Raw genomic sequence first — 15,177 nt, forward strand, 5'->3', positions numbered from 1 at the left:
GAGTGCTGGAAGAAGAAGATTGAAGGGAGGCTCTTGCTGCTCCTAGGGAGGCGGCCGTTGCCGTGCGGTTGCGCTTCATCCAATTTAAATATCTACATAGAGCTTACTACACTAGAGAGAGATTATGGCGCGCTGGCTTGATTGCATCCCCCGACTGTTTGAGATGTGGCCGGGAGTTGGGCACATTTCTACATATGGTATGGTCTTGTGAGGCACTGGAGCGATTCTGGACGAGTGTGTGGGACTGCTTAGATGAGGTATTGGGCTGGAGGCTCCCCCGTACATCGCAGCTGGGCCTTCTCCATGTAATGGAACAAGTGGGTGGCAACATCTACAAACGACACTTACTGCTCCTTGGCCTTACTGTGGCCAAAAGGGATGTAGCCCGCGCCTGGAAGGACCCTAGGGCCCCCCCAGTAGGAGTGTGGAAACGGGGATTAGATTACTGAATGGGACTAGAGCGTCCAGTGTTTGAGGCCCGGGGCTGCCCCAGGAAGCACTACAAAATATGGAAGAGTTGGGCGGAGTACAGGGGATTGTGGCTTGAGCCGCCAGCACAGCGGGATGACGCTGCTGAACAATTGTTTTGAGAACCGGGGTGAGGGAAGATCTGCATCATCAGTTTATAATGACTATTTTCTTGGACCTGTAAGGACATCGTGAAAGGGGCTAGGGCGGGATCCGGGAGGGGGTAGTTGTTGCGGGCTAAGGGGGGGTGGGAGAATTCCAACAAGTATGTTGTATTCTTGACTGCTATATTGATTGCTATGCTTTGCATTTTGATCATATACTCACAGCTCCTCCGGTGTTCGGAGTACTGTGGTTGCCTTGCAATCTCACTTAATAAAACAATAACATTTTGTTCTGAAAAAAAAATAGCTGTCAGGACCTCCTGCAGGATAAAAACTGCATCAAGGGAGGTGATTGTGGCTGGTAGGACCGTGCAGAGGGGGTGGGCTGCAAGATAAGTTATTGCATCAGAGTCTAATAACAAGGCGGTGTAAAAAGCCTCAAAGTCATGGGCAATTTCTTCATCCCAAGACAGTCGGGTCCCCACAGTTCAGCGATCCTCCGATCCACTCCTTGTGCTCTGAGGCGATGCACCAACATACCCTTGTTGCTCCCAATATAATATTTCTGTTGTACCCTAAGCAATGCATATTCTGCCCTGCCCATATCTAATGCTCGTAGTTGTTTCTGTGCTGCCGTTCCGCTGACGACAAACTGCCACTGAACCAGATTGGGTGTAAGAGACTTCCAATTCCTTAACCCTGATTTCTAATTAAAGCTGCTTGGTGCGTTGATCCCTATTGTAGCCCGTGGCTATCGCGATACAGTGGCCCAGCACAACCACCTTTAAGGTCTTCAATAGGGTAGGGACATAGGTGCCTGATGTGTCGTTAGTCTGTAGATATGAGGTTATGGTTGCCAATGTATCTGTTAGTAGGTAATCATAGGCAAGTAGTTTTGTATTGAGCTGCCATATCTTGGGGGCCGGTGAGGCTCTACAAGGCTCATATCCTAGAATTATAGGGAGTGATTGGAAATTGCTGCAGCACCAATATCTACCGACACCGATTCCTGCAGAGAAAGTAGGCTGTATGTATGTTTGGTGTGCAGCTAAAAAAAAAAGTATATTTAGTGGATGTGGGATGCATGTACCACCATATATCTGTTAGCCCCGGTTCCCCCAACCACTGTCTTGTTGTCTGAGTAAGGCCACCCACCTGTGGTGTGGATCTATCCCTCTGCACATCCATCATGATGTTGAAATCCCTGTCCACCACAACATCCATGTCCAGTGTGGCTAGCAGCTGACCCATGTAGTCCCTAATAAAGGCTTCTTGATGGTCAGTTTGAGCATATTTAGTGGTCAAGGTGCACCCAATCCCCTTCACATCAATACGTAAGGGCAAGAGCCTGCCCAGTATCTCGGTGTAAACCTATAGCACTCGTCCCGGAAAATATGTAGTGTGGAGAATCGCAACTCCAGCCTTCTTGACCACCCTAGATGAGAAATGTTGGCGGTCAAAGCAGCAAGAGCACATCCACTTCCAATCCACTTGCAGCAGGTGGGTTTCCGGTAACAAACACACAGCATTCGGTCTCTCTAAGGCAGACGAGGAGCACCAAATGCTTAGCCTTAATGTAGGAGGCCTTAATGCACCGACCAAGTATGGATGTCACTATGTGAGTGTGTGTAACAGTGCAGTAGGCAGCCTGTCTGTAATAGGGGTGGACTAGGTTGAGGGTTGTGTGCAGTAAAAAGTATCTGGAGCAAAATAGGGGGGGAGAGGAGAAAGAGAGGAGGAAACTTGGGAGGAAAGAAGAAAATTTAATCAAAAGCGTCCCCTGCCTGTGGACAACAATAACAATTATATGAGGGAAGCAGAACTGTGTGATCAGTCGCTCCATAGGGTGGGGGAGCTCTGCTGTTAAAACGTATACGTTTGGAGCAAGGGGAGGTCACTGCTAGCCAGGGTGAAACGGAGTCCAAGAAATAAGTGCCAAGTCCTTCTCTTTTGCCTTTAGCTCCCATGAGATGTTTGTGATCACCATCCACTCCCCCGACATCGTCCACCTGTTGTTGTTACTTGAGTAACCGAGCACGTTCCCTGCGACTGTCTGCTTTGGAGGCCTTATTCACAGGCTTCTTCCTGCATTGGGTGGAACACCCGGATTCCGAGCCAGCAGACGACTGGTCCTGGACGGGGTAGTGGCCCTCAAGCCATGTTGAAAAGTAGGCATTTCTGGAAGGGACCGGCCATCTATAAGATTGTTAATCATATGAACCTAGTCCTGCCAAACCAATTTAAGCCGAAAGGGGTGAAAGCATTTATACCTGATGATCTTATCCTGAAGAAAGTCTGTCAGTGGCCGAAGGGCCTTCCTCCGCTGTAGAGTAAGCGCAGAGAGGTCTTGATAAAGCCACAACCTATGGCCTTTAGATTCAATGACCGTCTTGTCGCGTGCCGCAGTCATAGTGGCCTTCTTCTGACGATAGTTGTGCAGGCAATTAAGTATGTTTTAAGGGTCATATGGTGCACAGGCTTGGTGCCCAGCTCGGTGGGTGCGATCAAGAACTAGCTCCTGGTTCCCCAGCAATAGCCATGTGTCTGAAGAGACGGGCAACAAAGTCCTTTTTTACCTGAACCGGCCTGCAGGGGTATTCCCTTAATTATATTTGAGCACCGGGACCTATTTTCAAAGTCTTCAAGTTGATTGCTTAGTTCCAGGTTATGATGCTGTAGCTCCAGGAGTTTATGGTGATGGCCGTCCAGCTCCTCCTCTCGAGCGTCCTGTACCTGTTTCAACTATTTCACCCTCTGGCCGAGATCCTCCACATCGTTCCGAATGCCTTAATCTCTGTGGCTTTGTCTTGTTTGAGGCAGAGGAAGTCATCTTGAAGAGTCCCAAAGAGTTGCTCCGAAAAAAAGGCAAAGTGGCACAAGGCCAGCTTCCAGTCCATGTGGGCTGTCAGTGCGCGGAGGGCCAGGAACAGCGGTGCGGGGTTCGTCAATCAAGAATAACTTTATTCGGTTCAAAATGGACCATAAAAGTATAACATACATACAAAATGAATGAAGTTTACAGGTTAAATTTGTACAATAATATGTCACTTGACTCAAATACTCAACAGTTTATAAAAGACATTTAAAATTCAAGTTTTTAAAAAGGAAAGCACCCATTTCATTTACATTTTATACCGTTTCCTTCTTAAAAGTGCCGTTCTAATAAAATGTAATACTGCAGTACAAATAACTACAGTGGAGAAGGAGCGTAGGAGATTAAAACCCTCCTGGGAGTAACGGAGGCGAGTTTCTCTTAAAAGTGGGATAAGGAACCGTGCCTTTGGCTCTTTATAAAGTGTACAGAATAGAATAAAGTGCAAGGTGCTTTGTTGTGCTGAACTATCGCAAGGGGTAATAAGATTATTGCACCATCCAGCCTGTTTGGGAAAAGCCATTAAGAAGTTCAATGTGCGAAGCCGAAGACTGTCAACAAAAAGCAAGTAATTCATAATATCATTTAAAGTGTCCCTGTGGAGTGTGTATAAAGTGCGTCAGTGGTTGACCCTCAGTGTCAATTAACCCACATACTCTGTCTGAGCTATGCCGGCATAAGGAGCAATTGAAATCCCCCACCCAGTAGATACACAGGGCCTGCCACTTCCCTGCGATCTTATCAATTTCCTCCTTAAGATTTACAATAATGTCACATCAAGTTGAATCAAAAACATTGTAGTACCAATTAATTAAAAGGGTCTTGACTTGAACCTAATTAAAAATCATCATCAGTTGATTCCAAGGTGAATCTATGACAAACTTTACTTTGATAGACCCGTATTTGAGAGAGATCAATGTCTCCGTCCTCCTTTAGCTCTGCCTGCTGGTGAGGCGATTGCATGAACATTCAGGGAACAGTAGCCATCTAATTCAATGTTCTCCCTGGATTTCCTGGGTACAGATAATGTCAAAAGCGTTTACCTCATTTCGTCCTCTAAATTCTAGCGGATTCCAGCTATTGTACCGGAACCTCTCTAACAATCGCGGGGTCCAAGCCTGAACACCAACCCCCCCCCCCCCCCCCCCCTATCTTTAATTATGTGAGATAGAGCGCCCGAATGAATCATTCCCAGTCTCCAACTCCTCGTTGCGAATGAGTGTCTGGTGGTTTATGTATGTAATGATCCTAGTGATTTATCCCTAGCCTGTTCCCTTCTGTTCTGTCCACTGGATGATGGATTTCCCTGGTTATCCCTCCTGTCCTTAACATCTTACTTGGGCTATATGGGTCCACGGTAGTCAATCAATTTCTGTTAAACCAGACCATGCCTCAAAGCGGTTGGAGTGGAACCATGTGGGGGCTGAGGGAGGGGGCTTCTATTCTGAAAACGTGGGCGAGGCATATTCTCCCCTTGATGGGGAGGATAGATGAAGCCCAATGGGCAGGCCTGTATCTGCTCTAGAGGGGAGTCCCTAAGATGACCGGGCAAAATCCCTCCCCACCCTTCATCATTAAAATTCAGGACCACACAATTACCTTCTCAACTTTTGTGTTTTCCCCAGCCCACCCGCTTGCCATTATGTTGTGCTTGCACCAGTTTACCTGGGCCTGTATTTTTCTGGTGCACCAATAAGCACATTTGTTAATGATGCTCTGACAGCTTTTGCAGTGACCTGGTGGAGCAATGTGGAACCCCTGTCAGGACTATTGTGTAGAGGGAACACTCCGGGGGGAGGATATGATATTATCATCATGCCTGGATGACTCCATGCCCATATTGGGGCTTTTCTTGTTCCCTAGGCTCCCTCTACAATACGTTTCAGAGCTCTGGGGTTAGGTTCCCTTTGTTCTTTGTTCACTGATAACCCTCCTCTCTTGACCACTTGCCTGAGTTAGCGGCGCTATTTCTGGAGCTATGCAGTTATCCCTATCCCGGTGAGGATCTGATATGTTGGCCTCTACACCTATGGCTATAGGTCCATCTAATGCTGCCCTCCCACTCTTGGGGGCACCAAGGGTAGCATTTTCTCCCCCCTCTATCGGGCCTTTACCCAGAGAACATCTTTCATTGAAACCACTTTGCATCGCCATGACCCCTGGTGTCAACAACAGTTGGGCAAGCTGCTCCTCTATGCGGGCCAGCCGGGATAAGATAGGCTCCTTGGAGTCTGACACTATTTTACCAAATCAGGCTGACCTCATGTCCACATCAGTAAGTCTTTGTAGGCCCTCCTCCCCCTCTGGGGCTTCCCGCAGAAATAGTTTTTTTTTGCTTTGTTCTCTTGATCCGTGGCAAATGACCCAAAGTCCGTTGATCAGTTCCAGTCCCCGTGTGATCGATGCGCTTCCTTTTTCCCCCAACCACATTTTGGTCCCCCGTTATTGTTGGTGTTGCATCGCCCAATCCTTTTGGCTTTCCGCCCGGGGGTCCCTAACTCAAAATAATAATGGTGGGTGAAAGTGCAATTGGGGGTTCTTCTTGGAGAATGAGGGAGTACAGATGGTATTCGATTAGGGTACTCTACGGTTATCAGAGGGGCAGAGTGCGTGTTCATGGCTGCAGGTGATGGTAATGGGCCCAACGAACTCCTGCGTTCGGCCAGTTCAATTTCTTTATTGAGAGCCCACACGGCCTTCTGTAGTATGCCGTCTAATGTGGCGTCTGAACTTTTGGGAGCAAGCATAGGTTTCTTTCTCTCCATCTTAACGAAAAACGTAAGTTCTCTGCTTTTGACTGATGTCTCCAAGAATGGATCCAAGAGATGTGGCCTAGCCCGGCCTCATCAGGGCTCAGACGGGCCCGCCATTGGCCCGGGCTTTGCCCGGCACGCCTGCGTGCGTCCCGCGCTGAGGTTTTAAAGCACCTACGGCGCGGAAGAGCGTCAGCACTCTTGGTGCGTGTTGCAGCCTGGATGTTGGAGTCCCCCTGGGGCTGGATGCTGTGTCGCGGTGTCAATCATCCAGTGACCCTGCTTCAGCACCACACACTCCGCGTACCTCAGGCGTTGGGAGGGCACGACAGCCGCATTCTCCTGCCCCGGATCCACAAACACGCTCTCCAGGCAAAAGGCAGGCTGGGGGGCAAGGGGGCAGCTGATTCAAGCAAGGGTATACGATACCACTATACACATAGGGGCGCAGGCCTACCATGATAGTTCTTCCGTTTGGCAACCGCGCCTGCTGCCTCCCATCCGGTCACACGGCCTCCACTGGACTCGGGGATTCTTCGGTCGCCTGGCAGCATCAACCTCCATAATTGGTGAGGTAGGTGCCAAATTAATCAGGAGCTCCAAATGGGACGCTGGGGCTCCCGGTCACTGCAGGTTCCACCCTTTTAGAATGTGTCCAGCGGAGCTCAGAAAATGTCTCACTCGCTGCTATCTTGGACAGTCCCCTCACCCAACACCCCCATTGTACTTTAAATGCGTGGGTGATTTTCCCAGTGCAATATTTGCTGTTAATATTAATATTAAGTTTGCCTGACTCCAGCATTTACTTGATATAACAAGGAAAAAGGTGCTCAGCTTGTGGATCTAACGTACTAGCTATAGATTTTCTCTTTAGTCTCTCTGTTTTGAATGTAGGCTGGTGACAATGATATCTGCGCTCACATCTTTGTCCCTGTTTTTTCCCATTTCCTTATTTACTTTCAAGTTTTATATCAGTGGGGGAACCCGTTAAAGTTTATATATAGACTGGTCGTCTGCTTTCTTTAGTTACTTATCTCATTTTGATTTTTAGGACACTTCACCTCCGCTGATGATTTGAACCTCTTGATTGCAAAGAACACACGGTTGGAGATCTATGTTGTTACACCAGAAGGGCTGCGGCCGGTCAAGGAGGTGGGGATGTACGGCAAGATTGCAGTTATGGAGCTTTTCCGACCTAAGGTATGTGGCCTTACACTAGTGTGATGAGTTTGTACGGTCCTGTCTCTTATTTAGCGTTGTCTGTTTTTTCAGGGTGAAAACAAGGATCTTCTCTTTGTTCTGACTGCAAAGTACAATGCCTGCATCCTGGAATACAAGCAGAATGGCGAGAGCATTGATATAGTGACTCGGGCTCACGGAAATGTGCAGGTAGGAGATTTACTGATATTCGCACCTTGCGTATCTTGGATGTTACTTACAATTACTAAATAACGGTTTTCTCACCCTTACCATCTCCCAAGTAATACCTCCCTAGTGTAAGCATTGATTGCTTGACTGTTATTTCTGCAGAATCCAATGTCTAAAAAGGATAGCTTCATTGCTAATTTGAGTGCACTATTTGTGCCCTTGCTTTGTCAGTAGTCAATGACCGTATCCACACTCACAAGCCACCAGGGGCGGCCTTAGGCATGTGCAAGTTGTGCACCTGCACAGGGCCGCCAAACCCCAGGGGCCGCCACGCCAATATATATCCTTAATATAATAATCCTCTGAGGATGGATACATATTTGCGTGGCAGGCCCTGGCAGGGATTTGGTTGCCTCTGGCTCTGTTCCACTTCCAAACACCCTGCCCCTGACCCCCCTCTTCACTGGCCTCCGCGCCTGCGTTCCTCCGGGGAGACCCCTACCTACGCTCCCTGCTCAGGGCCGCCATGAGCCTAGAGCTGCCCCTGAGGCCACTAACTGCTACAGGATCCAAAGACAAGTTGTTACTCCATAAAGTATCTGAAGAATTCAGTAAGCCTATCTTCCTGGGTTACCTGTAGAGTATAAAAGCTGAGCTTTGGGTCATTTTTAGTCTTGTGTCCTAGCAGTTAATAACAAGCATTGGCAAAGGTAATAGGTCTGGCCTTGGCAAGTGTGCAATGATTTTTTTAGGTCTCACCTACAGACAGCTACTTCTGTCTGTTCTCAAAAGACCTTTTATGTACTGTACAGTAGTACTTACAATGTGCTTTGAGTTCGCCCATTACTTATCTCTAGTTGGCTTTCTTGTCAGTCTTGTTTGCATGATTCTCATACAGTGACTTTCCTTCCTCTTCTTGTGTTTGTTCCTCCCTAGAAAATAGGATCTTTACCACCTAATTGATTAGATGCATTGTATTGTACCACTGTTTACGTTCAGAGAATCATTTTTTTAGTCTATCTTGCCAGACAGCTGTTTGGTTCCAAAAGACCGATTGTGAACTTACAACCTGTCCATTGCTAACCACTGATTGGCTTTCTTGTTGCTGTTAATTTGCTTGTTTTTTATTCAATAACTTTCCTTCCCGGTTTGTCTCTCCTGTGCAGCATAGCCTCTTCACCATTTATGTGATTGCCTGAGTTGTATCCTACTACTGCTTACCCTTGGAGAACTATTTTCCTATTTGTTAGCACTCAATGAGTGTGGATGTGTTTTCATGCTCTTTTGTGTTTTTTCCCTGCCAAATACCAGCTGCCTTTCCCCTGCCAAAATCGCCTGTGCTTCATGTAGCTCCCTGCCTCGTGCACTTCTCCCCCACCCCTTTGCTACTCTCTCCCCTGTGTTTTTGCTCACCACCTGCCCCTCCATTGCCGCTCCCCACATTCCCTTTTTACTATTATTATTTTGCTACTTGGCCGAAAATTTCCCTCTATTGCTCTTTAAAACAACTTTAATCATTTCTTTTAATTCACTGTTCAAGACCTGCCTCTGCTGTGCCAGGAAGGTAAAATAAAAAAATAAAAAGTTTTCGCTATGTAATGATGTGAGGTGATACATACATTACTCATAACGCTGGGGTTTGAAGCCAGAATGACCACTGTGTCCTTATGCATGCAGTTTTTTTCTCGCATAAAGACTTTTTTCTTTCTTTTATTTGTGGATGCTTTTCAGCATCAACCATTTTTTATTTTTATCAATGCTGGTCTGTGTCAATCATTGGAAAAAACAAAGGAACTGTTAATACCTTTTAAAAGGCACAATTTATTGGCTTTTTGGCTTTACCAGTTCTTTAAAAAAAAAACTCAAATCTTATCAGTGTTTAAAGCATACTTGCAAAGATATAGAAAATGTGAGAATAAATGAGTGGCCCAGCATCTCAGGCCCTGACTCTGAAATGCGCTCCTTTTCTAACAGCTTAACAAATGTGATCAGTGAAAATACCATCCCTCGTGATGCAAAGCAGCCAGAGGATGAAGCTGACTGACCCATTGCCCATGCTATATAGTGTGGTAGATGGAAGCAAACTGTGAATGACACTAGAACAGATCAATGGCTGACAAAATATGTGTATTTTTCTAATAAAGATTTTGGAAGACATAAGGCTGGCGAGATAGCTGCACCTTCTTTAGGCCAGATCTAAAAGCCTGTCTCTTGGGATTCTCCCCTTCTATATTGTGAAAGCCACCTGGCAATTTGCAACACGTAGAAGGCATGGGGAGACTCATAAGCCGGCCAATAGAAGATAAAGCTATCCCCAGCTATTGAACATTTGCAGAATTTTCCATTTCAACACATGCTTTTGGATTTAATCTCTGCATACTGTGACATTTTTGTCAGAACTTCAACTAAAAATACTCAACGTTTTTAAAGTGTGGAAACTTTAAACTTTCTAAACATAATTGCTTAATATTCCTTTGAGCTAAATCTTGCTGGCACCAAGTTATTTCTTTATTATACAGCAGTCCGTGTCATAGTTTTCATTTAAATGTACATCATATGTAGTTGGTCCTCAGGATGGAAGAATTATGTATAACTAAAAGCCCACTTGTGCTTTCTAGTATTTGATCATACACTGCTGCATCTGAACGACAGAGTAAAACCTACCGGGAAGGGTCCAGTTGGAGTAGAGAAGGAAGTCATGGTTGTTAACCAGCAGAAACCTTCTCAGCCCATAGCCAGAACGAATGCAGGCATACCCGTCCCATCTTCCTTAACTAGCGCACTCACAAATTCAACCAGGTCCAGAGGGTAGATTAGGAAACAGTCAAGGGAGGAGAAGTAGATTTATAGATCTTCCGCCTGACTGCGCCCCTTATGTAGTGTTTTTAACCAATGTACCACTCTCTGACCCCCGTTCTGCCCGGCTAACCGAGGAAACACACGAATCTCTAAAAAATAAAACCGTGTCATGGTTGAATAGGAGCTGTGGCTTTCCAACTAAATTTGCCACAGAAATTATATCAACCAGAAGGGCAAACTGGATCGGGCCATCTAGGAAGACTTGTAGCGGGGAATGCATAATTGTAAATTTTAGACATCCGCAACATGTCGCTACAGTTTTGTTAAGGGCAGCCTCTATGTCGTTTGACGCAAATAGTATTTGTGTGCACCCCCCAGGGTACTTTTACTCACACCTAAGTAGAATCCCTCCACTAAGTGCGAGAATGAGACCTTTTTCACTATCCACACCTATCGAGACCCGGCCCTTTGGATGTCCGCAGGGCTGTGGGGGAGATAATTACTTTAAATTTGGGTCTAACCTTGTCACGCATAATAGATTTGATGCACTATCTGGATTAGAGTTGTGTGATTGACGTGAGGGTTGTGAGGGTTTGGGGGGGAGGGAGGGAGACATCTGCAGTTAGGGAACATTTGGAGCCTGAAGAAAACATATCAAGGCCTAAAAATACTTGTAGTAAACCTGAAAGCATAAGTAAAAATGTGGGGGACAAGGTAAAGATGTTAAGCTGGAATGTTGCTGGTCTACGTTCCAAAAGGGATGATAGTAACTGGCTAAATCTTGTGAAACATTGACATTGTGGCTCTTCAAGAGACATGGGATAATGACTGTGACTTTTGTATTGATGGTTTCACATCCTATTTTGTCCCCGCATTGAGATCACTTGCTGGGAGAGATAGAGGGGGCCTTATGATCTTGGTCTCTCTGAACATAAGGGGAAGAGTAACAAGCATTTACAATGCAACGGTTTCGCCTTTGGAAAAGTTAGAGCTATTGGCATTGTAAATGACAACATTTTTATTTATGTGTTGGCTTTGACAACATAAATAAATGGCATTGTCATTTACAAAGCCAATAGCTTAATCTCTCGCAAATGCGACACCTATTGCATTTGCACCCACACACACACACACACACACACAAAACCGGGTCACAAGCAGGCAACAGAGGCACACACAAAACCGGGTCACAAGCAGGCAACAGAGGCAAGGACCAACCTCCTTTAAGCTTAGGATGTCAAGATGAAATAGGAAGCATCCCACACGTAAACAACGATTTTTCAGTATCTATGAACGTAAAGAAAACAACCAGGAAGAAGAAATAGGACTACAAGTTATACATATTTCTTCATTGCATCATCACCGTGTCAGATGCTGCTGATAGGTCCAATAGCATTAATGCCACATTAAGACCGGCGTCTAAACTCAACTGAATCGATTCAGCGATTTCTTGCACTGCTGTCTGTGGAAAACGAATTGAGAAGGGTGTAGCAGCTTGCTATCTATCGGCCAAAAATGTATTAAGATGATGATTTACACATTCATCCAGGATTTTTGCACCAGTACGGAGAAATGAAACGGGTGAAAAATTGCCTGGTAGTTATGGGTCTGCAGTTACCTTTTAAGGAAGGCGAATCACATTGGCTCTCTTCCAGGCATCAGGGATAGCATGTATTTGAAGGGAGATAGAGAACAACTCCTGATAAGCTGGGGTAATATGCCCAGCAACCTCCGCCAAACTATGTGGGGAAATGGGTCTTCAAGTGAGCCTGACTTGCATAATGACACCTGCTTCTTCACATCCTCTAATGTAGGGCGTACAAAGAGTGACAGCTCCTTCACTAACGTTGGCCCTATAATATCAAAAACTGCGGTAGCAGCCGCCAGAGAGTTGTAACTTTCCAAATAAAAATAAGAAATATAAAAGTGAAAGAATGGCTCAATGCACAAATTCAGGTGGAATTTCAGTTTTTGTTTTCCACATATAGGCTGCTTGTTTCATTAAATTTGTATTTAAATACTTTCCGCAGGCTGTACGCTTGTATCCCACACTGATTAGGCATAGTTTAAGGAGGACAAATATTCCGACTGTGTTTCTAATCTACTGACCGAGCTGAGAGGCAGTATTTCTTTTTGAGAGACTAGCAAAAACTGCATGTTTCCCTCATGTTTACCTCGACAGCTACCAGCACTGCCCTGCTACATTTCACCTGCCATTTCTGTATACCAGGATACCTGTAATCGGTCTTAGTGGTTTTTAACGGGGCAAAAGTGACTCTTCTCAATGGGACTGCCATACTATTAACGGGGGCAGGACTGGGAGCTCTGTGCTACTCCACTTTTACAGCGCATAGAGTGCTGTGCCAGATGTGTTAATTAATTCATGCTGTATAAACTGATCACAGTCGTTCCCGGGGTCCGCGGACTGACCCAAAATATACCATTATCTCTGGCTTCCTGTTTAAAATACCCCTTTGCATTTGGAAGAGGTGGCAGAGCGAGCACACGGCGGGGGGGGTGAGGGGGGAAGTGGTGAAAGCACAAGGCGGGGAACGTGGCGAAAGTGAAAGCACACGGACAAAAAAAATGCACACGCGTGTGCGTGAATGAGCAGTACTTGTTGAAGACGCATTTTTATTATTGTCTGTAGCTCTCCAGCGCTCGCTACCTCTGAATAAAGTAACGGATTGGTCTCTTTACAGGACTGCTCCTTTCTGTCTGCAGTAATCACAAGACACAATGTTATGAGTGCAAGTGTCTTGCTGTCGACATGCGCTTTTCAAATGCCTCCCAGTTTGGGTGTTGATTGTGATCCAAAGTCCGGCCTGATTGTTCACAGCAGCATCTAAAGGTCGAAGACGGCAGCCGGAACAGAGGGCACGCGGGATAAAGCAGCGCGTCAAGCTTGAATAGCAGGGTTCTTAAGAGATGGCATATGGGGGCTCCAGCGCAGAGTCATGTCACCAGGGGAGGGGGCTCTTTTCATCCCGAGCATTTGGAAGAGAGGGCAGAGGGAGCACAAGCCCGAAATCGAGTCGGAACAGAGGGCACGCGTGATAAAGCAGCGCAAGAGGTTTGAATAGCAGGGTCCTTAGAGATGGCATATGGGGGGTCCAGTCCCAGCGCAGAGTCATGTCATCAGGGGAGGGGGCTCTTTTCAGCTCGAGCATTTCAAAGAGGCGGCAGAGCGAGCACAAGGCGGGGGAACCTGGTGAAAGCACAAGGTGGGGGGATGTGGTGAAAGCAAAAGCACACAAACACAACAAGCACCTACGGGCACACGGACAGCGGGAGGGGGGGCGGGAAGACGATCAGCGGTAGGGGGGCAGAACGGGCTCACGGACAGCGGGAGGGGGGGCGGGAATGGACAGTGGGACATCGCGCAACCCACCCCTACAAAGGACACTTATGAAATGGTGGAAAACAAAGCTGTAAAAAAAAAAAAACACACCGCCCACCGCCGCATGACGATCGCAAGGGGGCGGGATGAGTAAAAATGGCCGGAACGCCCACGAATCTGCTCCGGCCATGACGGACAGACCTCTGTTCCAATGGCTAGCCTCCATTTATGGAGCTAGCCAATGGAACAGAGGGGCGGGACATGAGTACACATCTCTAGACATAAGCTTTCGCCTTGCGCAGAAAGTCTGCTGCGCAGCCTTTCGGCGAGGCGAAACCTAAAAAGGGTTGACTGCGCTTCCCATAACTTTCTTATTTTGGAAATAAGTTTGGCGAATAACACAAAACTAATCCTGGTGAATTGTTATAATTCGCAGCAAGGGGATTCCCCTAGTGAGCATCTTAATTTGTTGTCTGATTTTTTAAATTCCTATAAGGAAAAGCAAACCACTTTTTGCCATTATATTTTGTTGGGCGATTTTAATGTACATCCTTGTAGTCTAAATTGTCAAATTATTGATATTGATGGACCAGATCTTACATGCCCTCAGCATTTTGAGCATAATTCTAAGGGGGAAGCCCTGGAGATACTCCTGTCCAACAATGATTTGTTTGAGGCAGGGTTCTTCGATAAGAGTGTTCGTACCCCGACGTATGTAGCTAGGGACTGTGAGTCAATAATAGACTATATATTTCTTTCCTCGGGACTTTTAAAATATGTACTTTTTTATAATGCTATACACTCCACGTTCAGTGACCACAATCCGGTGGTGATTGAATTGATAAATGGATTTTCCTTATTAAATAAAACTGATTCGCCGCAGGTTGTAGCTGAGGTAAAAACCAAAGATCAGGGCAGAAGATTAAATTGGAGTAAGGTTATCCCAGAAGACTTCTTCCATATTATTACGACAAAGGCTGCGCAGGAACTAAACATATGTGCGGACCCACTCTTCTGTGGGGGGATGTAATTATCTCATATGAAGCCATTTGTTCTCAAGTGGCTAAAGAACTTACAATAAATAGCAAAGAAGGGAAAAATAAACCTGTACTGGGCTGGTTCAATCATAAATGTACTAAAGCACACAATTTATTAAAAAAGGCTCTAAACGATCGGCCAAGGAATAAAGGTTTAGTTGCTCAGCTTAGGAAGGAGTACTCTAGAGTCGTCCTGGCACGGAAAAATGAAATAAAACAAGAAGCGTGGGCTGATTTAATGGATAAAGCGACATTGAAAGATAGCGCCAAGTTTTGGTCTATAATTAATACTCCCTTGTTCTCTGGCAATATGAATTCTGCATTGGAATTAAGTATTGCAGAGGAGGATTGGTTAAGCCACTTTAAACAAATTTATGGGAGTGATTTTGAGCTGGAAATTTTTGAGGTCCCCATCACCGATTCACCAATTACACCT

General features: G+C 46.0%; 1 protein-coding gene across 1 annotated transcript in view; it reads left to right on the forward strand.

The window, feature by feature from the left end:
* The window catches only part of DDB1 (damage specific DNA binding protein 1), a 1,014,306-nt gene that overhangs the window by 30,298 nt on the left and 968,831 nt on the right, over positions 1–15,177 (forward strand). Inside the window, exons 2-3 of the mRNA XM_078680637.1 lie at positions 7,249–7,397; positions 7,470–7,586. Coding sequence (XP_078536763.1) covers positions 7,249–7,397; positions 7,470–7,586 — 266 coding nt within the window. The remainder of the gene's footprint in view (positions 1–7,248; positions 7,398–7,469; positions 7,587–15,177) is intronic.

Source organism: Lissotriton helveticus, chromosome 3_1, assembly GCF_964261635.1.
Source record: "Lissotriton helveticus chromosome 3_1, aLisHel1.1, whole genome shotgun sequence".
NCBI lineage: Eukaryota > Metazoa > Chordata > Amphibia > Caudata > Salamandridae > Lissotriton > Lissotriton helveticus.